Here is a 7,130-nt window from a genome sequence, read left to right on the forward strand (position 1 = left end):
CATCGTGGTTGTCGTGGGCATATAGCGAGCATCCGGGGGCTTCCGCCGCCATTTTGCCTTTTCCGTCTGCTTCGGCGTGCGTCGTGTCTGCTGCCTTCTGCGTCGCACCCTACGTCGAGGTCCTGCTGGTCTTAATTACGCGCTAACAGTGGCAGCGCTTGTCGAAGTTACACGCTGCGCTTGTTCCCGCCTTCGGCCGACTCTGGAAGCACTGGCTTCATGCACCGGGGCCTGAAAAACGTGAGGCACTCCTCGAGAGACTTGTTGCCCGACCCGCCTGCCGTCTCGGCAATTCCTGGCCCCGCTTTCGAGCTCCCGGAGCGCCAGCCGGCATAACTACGTTACTATACGCCGACGACACTCCGGTCGAGCCGGCGCAGCGTATATAAGCCGGAAGTCGTTCCTGCCGAGTACTCGTTCTTTTGTTTGTGCGCATTTCCACCCCCTGACGGCGCCGGGACTATTGAACTGTGGATGAACTCTGAGCGTGGCCACCAACTCCAGGACCTGCGCGGCAACCCCTCGTCACGGCGAGCGTCGTCTCTACGAGCTTCGCATCGAGCGTCCTAAACGCTCAAAAGGCCTGTGTGTGCACTCTGTGCATTTTTTCTAGATGGTCTAGCTGGCGAGGGTGGCGCATGCCTTAGAGAAGTTAACTGTTTGTTCAGTTGCACTAGCTAGCGCTCACTGGTGTTGTATAGCTACACTACAAAATTGCGTAAGGTTAGTGTTGTTGCTTATCTTTATAAGCCCGAGGTTTCGTGGGCATGGCTTGCGGCCACACGGGTCTTCTCCGTGCCGGAATCGAAGAGGACGGGCCACGTGTTGCGGGGTGGCGGCGTATAGCTTCAGGTTTTAGCTGACACACAGGGTTAGCTCGCACTGCGCAGGCTACAGCTGATAGCCGTCCTCTTACGACTGCGTCAGGGACATGGACCCATCCCAATGGCCTTGCGACCCGACCCCACTATTTCGTGACGGAGATAGCCCGCGCGCGTCAGTGCGCGTGCTATCGAGCGAAATGTGGAATGACGGAAGCAAACGGCATTCGGACATTACCTCGCCAGCTATTAGGCACTAACCCGCTCTACGCAGCACCTCGACGCCGGACGTCGCCTGCTGTATTCGTCGGAGCTGGCCCGGTCAGCAGCTACAGTAAGCGGCCCGTTTCGTTGCCGTTGTTGCTGTTCGTTTTTCGATGTGGGCTTACTGTCCTCGCTATTTTCCAGAGCATCACTCGCACCGCGCACGGCCTACAGTGTTCCCTCGTCGGAGTGGCTTTGTGGCCCTGCACCGGGTAAATACCACGTGCAGATTAATAACAGTACTACATCTGTGTTCTCGAGTGCTTAAAATAAAAGCCTTGTTTTCGTTTCAGGATCCCGAGGTCCGCTTTCGAGATTGCGGACCACCAGTCGGAAGAATATCCAGTGTGCTGCTCCACGTTTGCCATCCTCCCAACGTCCACCGCCGGATGTGGCCTTGAGCACCTCTTACCGTGGCTGACCGCGTCGGCTCCTTTGCATTTCCACGTCCATGTCGTCCTTCTGCTACGGCGCACTTCGTTTGCTACTACTGGTAAATATCGCTTAAACACGATTCGTACTATCGCTGTGTCCTATTATTATTATTATTATTATTATTATTATTATTATTATTATTATTATTATTATTATTATTATTATTATTATTATTATTATTATTCCTTGTTGTTCATTGTTACTAATATTATTCATTGTTAGTATTGTTGTTGCTGCTATTCCCAATACCGCCGCTCTTGACTCGGAGCACAGCATGTGTAACTACTCCAGGCACACAGGCCCTTGGTAGGCGCTGCAACGTGTGGCCGCGTTGCCAGGTGCTCGCATATCGTAGGTGATAATGAACGCCATAGCGCGCGAAAAATAAACTACGCGGCTCGCGCGCTGTTCGAATCGATGCAAGCAAAGGTTTCTTTACTGTTGTCGCCGATTGCCGTCAATTAAAGATTTTTTTTTTCGCGTCGGATGCATTCTAGCGCAGAGTTAGTGTGCTATGTTGCCTTGTGTAAACGACTTGTTCGTCTACGTAGTGCACAGGCCGCCCAGCGATGCGTGATTTGCTTGTGCACCATTGTTCATAGCCGGGGAGAGAGGTCGGCACTATCATTGCCTCACACAGCGAGTGGCCGTGTGGCCGTATCAGTGGCATGGGCTCATTCGGTTCGCTATGTACGTATGTTAACGGTCAATTCTTGAGTGTTCCTACAACTAATGCTACAATTATGCGTAGCTTCTCCATTGTAGTTGTACTTCTTGAGATGATTTTTCGCATCGATGTCTTCAGGCTTCGTAGGAGGGGCTCGAAAAATCCTCCCCCACCTCCATGGGGCGCACTCGGCTATTTTCCGTTGGTGTGTAATGCAGTAATCCTTCGCCCGTTTGTGCCCAACAGCTTCAAGCATTTCCTTCTCGGCCTTAGTAAAGGTACTGACATTGTACGAGCAGATTACGGCAGGTATAATCCGTCGTGCGGTGAATTGCCGGAAAGCTTGAAAAAGAAAACTGGATATCGACATGTCATTGGTCATCTCCAAGTGTACTCGTTACCGCGCAGGTGAAACTTAGTACGTATTCTTCTAAAATGTCGTATTTGTTTTTCGCATAAATTGTTCCGGTGAGGTCAGCTCCTGCGACTTGCAATTACCCTGATTCGTTGACTCAGTCCGCCGGGAGGGGAGGCAGAATTTAATTGGCCGGTCTTTAATTGTTTCTTGCCGACTACGCATTTATTTTACTCTTTACAGCTTGGCGGCCTTGCAATATTCAGAACTTAACCCGCAGTTGCGCTATCTTTGCTTGAAATCCGCCGCGCAATATTTGAACGTGACGTATTGGCGGTTCAGTGAAATACCCGTCCTTTGGAAATACGATGACGTGCCGGCTTTGATTCTTGGCTGTATTGCAAAAGTGTTTTGTCTTGGAAGTCCTTTCTTGTAACAATACTTGTCCAATTATTTTAAATTATTTAGCGCTTGAATCAGCATTGCCACTTGGCTGCCTGAGTAGTACTTCTGTCGCATCCAATATGTCTCTGCAATTCTCATTTCCTGTAAACGGCCTTTGTGATCTTGCTTTGTCTATGAACCTGAATACCCATGCTCTTGCTCTTAGAGTCCGGGCGTAGGACGAATTTTTGATTTCCAAGATTAGTTTATTCTCTTGTTCCTGTGCAGGAGTGTGACAATGTAGTTCGTGTTCATCGTCCATCTGTACATTCGTGTGAATCACGCTTGCTGTTTACGGCTTCCACGGATGTAACTCATTCGGGTCCATGCCACCCTATTTTTCGAGTCCGTCAACGTCATTGCGCTTATACCACGTGTGTGTAGATGGGCCAGCCTGTTTTCACCTTGAATGCACGACTCACTCGTTTGTGTTTTTTCTTACTTCTGCGACTCTGTTAACAAATGTATCCCCTTTGCTTGTCCCTTTGATACAATAAAGTGCAATAACTGAGTCGGTCAAGCAGGCTGCTTCAATTCTTGTGAAGTGACTTTTGATGAAGACTCCTAGCCTTGATGCTATCACCGCTGCCATTAGGTCAAGTCTTGCTGAACTTGGTTCTCTGATTGGGTCTACGTCGCTTTTCGCTGAAGGTAGGCTTGACTTTGTTCCATCGGTTTACACTACTGCCAAGTAAAGTGCCGCTTCTTATGCTGTTCGACTTCCGTCAACGTAAAGCTTGTATAGGTGTTCTACTTGATCCTTGATTGCGTAGTATTGGAGAACTAGAACTAGCAGCTCCTTCGTTTTAGACATCAGGTCTCTCCACTTGTCGCATTCTCCTTTAAGGAGTGGCTCATCTTGCGCGTCGTCCCTTCTCTAATTTTTGAAAGCCTATCTCTGCGCGTATCGTCAAAGGTGACGGCAAGCCAAGCGCATCAAGTATCTTTCCTGTTGCTTTCGCAGCACTGTCGTTTTGGTTAAGTACGTTGTTGCGGGTAAGGGTGCATACTTTTCCACAGGAAAAGATAGCACGTCTTTTGAGTACTTCCATAAAATGGCGAGGAGGATTGTGTATTCTTTCGATCGAATCCCTATGTGATCGTCGTCCCTTTCGTTGTCGTTTATTTTGTTGAGGCTCTCTTCATTAGATGTCCATTTTCCCGAGTTCATTGCCGCCTCTTTGATCAGTTGTTTTGCCTTTTTGTATAACTTGACAGCACCTTAAAACGTCGCTGCCCATAGGATTACATCATCCACGTAAATCTTTCTGTACTGGTTCTTGCATCTCCAAATCACTCAGCCACTTGTTTCAAATGGTGCTTGACCGTAGCTGCCAGAAGAAACGGGCTCGGGGTTTTACTGGAAGTTACTCGTCATGCGGCAGGTTTGAACTTCATTCCGTAGCTTTTCCTCACGTCATGCTCCCACCACAGAAATCCCGTGGCATCTGTCCTCTTAGTGGATCGAAATTTGTAGAAATCCCTTTTCAACGTCTCCAAATAGGGCCACCTTTTCCTTAAAGATTTGATTTCCTGCCTCGAGATAGTAGTTTATTGACATGCGTTTCTGCGTGTTTGAAGAGACATCGAATACTACACGAACCTTTGTCGTGGCTCGATCTTCTCGAAAGCAGTTTATCAAATGTCATCGTTCAGCGCATGTATTTGCATATTGCATGCACGCAGGACGCGAACTGTGTTGTTTTCTGGAAGGCATGCCAGCACCAGCGATTACTTGGGAACTTTCCATGACCCGCTGATCAGATTTTCGCCGATTGTGTTCGCCACTGTCGTTGTCTTGAGTATAGCCTGCGTTTCTGGTCACACGTCCTCTCAAAGTTTCGCCATTCTAGTTTTCTACTGTGTTCTTGATCATCATTGCCACTTGACATCTGGTAGGCGTGCTTCACGTTAATGCACCGGACGCTCCCAACAAGCCGCAATCCAAGCCCGAACTCCGAAGACCACCAACGTCGCGAAGGACCAGCGAGGTATATGCAGGCTGCAAGGACTGCCCCCGGAGCACAGACTTCTGCCTGAGACAACCAGGCAGATTGTGGCAGTCAACAACCATAATGGAAGCCCCAGGGTCCATGTTTCAACCCAGGGAGCCACCAACTTTCATAAAGCTTCGTCAGACGATCCGGAAACCTGGCTTTCTTAGACTTCTGGAAGAATCTCGGCCTTCAACAACTGGACCTCTGAAGATAAGCCACGCCACGTCCACTTCTCCCTGGAAGATGCCGCGAGGACATCCGCCCTTACAACGTGGGACCAGTTACGCAGCAACTTCCCGAGAACCTTCACGAGTGTCATCCGGCAAGGGCCGAAGTTTTATTGGATGCCCGAGTGCAGCTACCGAACGAGAACGTTGCCATGTTTACTGAAGAAATGAGGCGTATATTCCGCCACGCCAACCCGGAAATCTCCGAGAGTCCTCCTCAAGCGTGGTACGATGCAATAACTTTTAGCCGGTACGATTCGAAGACCGTCGGAGAGTTTCTTCGTCAGGCAACCACCATTGGCAAAACACTGAACATGCGGGGCCGACAATTAAACCGTCGCACGGTGTCAACAAATGTAGCGGTCATGCGGGAAGAGCTTCAGAAGTTGACCTCTTCATCACCGCATCAAGTGGCTTCGATTGCTGACGTCGTACGCGAGGAAATCCAGCAGTCACACGGGGTCCCTCAGTCGCCTCAGCCGTGAGTGATGACTCAAACCACCGTAGCCCGCCATCCCGTTCCCCCTCTGCGAGCGCCAGGTTCCGATAACGCCGCCTGTCAGTCTTCCACCGCTACCTCTGCCAGCACGGCAATCTGTCGTCCCACGCAGCGTGCCAAAAGACTGACGCTTGGCCCACCACAATCACTTTAGCTACCACTGCGGAGAAGCGGGCCACGGCTATCGCAGATGCCCATTGCGCTAGTCGGTTCCCAGTCTACACGCCACGTCCACCAGCTTTGCGAGCTGCCACGTGATATAACCATGACTACATAGCCGGGACGCAGTGGAGGCCCCAACGTCCTGCGCGTTCGCCGTCGTCAGTACGCTACCTGTCACCGCAGCGCCGACCATACACTGGCCCAGCCCTGCGCCGTTCCGCAAGTCCCTATTCGCAAAACTAAGCGCAGCTACTGATGGAGGTGGCGTTGCTGCATGTCTGGTAACGAAGATCCCCCGCCGCCGACGATGACGCTTCGTGATCTATTTCGACGGCACAGCAACGACACGCCGCCATCCCGACATAGCCTGGAAGCCAAGAATACGCAAAGACAACCTGACGACGCCACGTACTATCCCCAGGTCAACGCGACGCAGGTGTGAACCGACGCGAAGATCGATGTGCAACGGAAGCAAAGAACCACTGGCCACGACGTGCTTCTCAACGGCCACGAAGTCACCGCGCTTGTAGACACTGCAGCCGACTACTCCATCGGTGGATTATCCGCCGCTGAGTTGAAGAAAGCATGGGACAGAACTCAAATTCGAACCCCTTGAGGACACCTCATGATTGTCATGCCGCCTCATGGCCACCAGTATCACGGGACAATATCTTCGTTTTTCTTTAACCTTTTCGGCAGACGAGGAGTCTTTTCATTGCAGTTTTCTTGTTGATTTACAAATTAACGCTTTCACCACTGCAAGTGGACTTGATAGCGACCGTTTACTCGTATTTTACTGTGATTGAATTTTGGCTTCTTTAGTATTGACACTGTTTGGGGATTCCCATTGATTCAATGCTCCAACACCTTTGTATATCTCTTGCTGAATTGTTTCCGCAGCTTCAACCTTCAGAGCCATGACTGTTTGATTTCATGTTTGGTAAAATTGTTTTGGGGTCCTTTTCGGGGGCCTTCCAGAACCCAACCCCGTATTGTCTCGACTACGATCAATCTGCTTTCGACATTTTACGTTCTACCAGCGAAAAACTCCCAATAATTGACCCCTTCAGCAGTCCTATGGCTTGTTGCAGTAGTCTCGGTTCTGTCACCCGCCACTTGTAGCTTTCCATTTTTCTCCTTGGAATTCTGATTTGTAGCAGGTAAACAGATGCGACGTCGGCTTGTAGATCTATTACCATGGCTGATTTCTTTCCTCGCGTTGCTACAGTTAATTGGACAACGTTAATTTGAAGTTTTCG

General features: G+C 50.0%; 1 protein-coding gene across 1 annotated transcript; it reads left to right on the forward strand.

The window, feature by feature from the left end:
- The first annotated feature begins 47 nt into the window (after positions 1 to 47).
- LOC142573949 (uncharacterized) lies at positions 48 to 1,572 on the forward strand. Its single transcript, XM_075683148.1, has 3 exons — positions 48 to 1,155; positions 1,230 to 1,297; positions 1,379 to 1,572. Exons 1-3 carry the CDS (start codon positions 1,029 to 1,031, stop codon positions 1,484 to 1,486), a joined length of 303 nt encoding a protein of 100 aa, XP_075539263.1. The 5' UTR covers positions 48 to 1,028; the 3' UTR covers positions 1,487 to 1,572.
- Positions 1,573 to 7,130: the final 5,558 nt, after the last annotated feature.

This window comes from Dermacentor variabilis, chromosome 3 (assembly GCF_050947875.1).
Source record: "Dermacentor variabilis isolate Ectoservices chromosome 3, ASM5094787v1, whole genome shotgun sequence".
In the NCBI taxonomy this organism is placed as follows: domain Eukaryota; kingdom Metazoa; phylum Arthropoda; class Arachnida; order Ixodida; family Ixodidae; genus Dermacentor; species Dermacentor variabilis.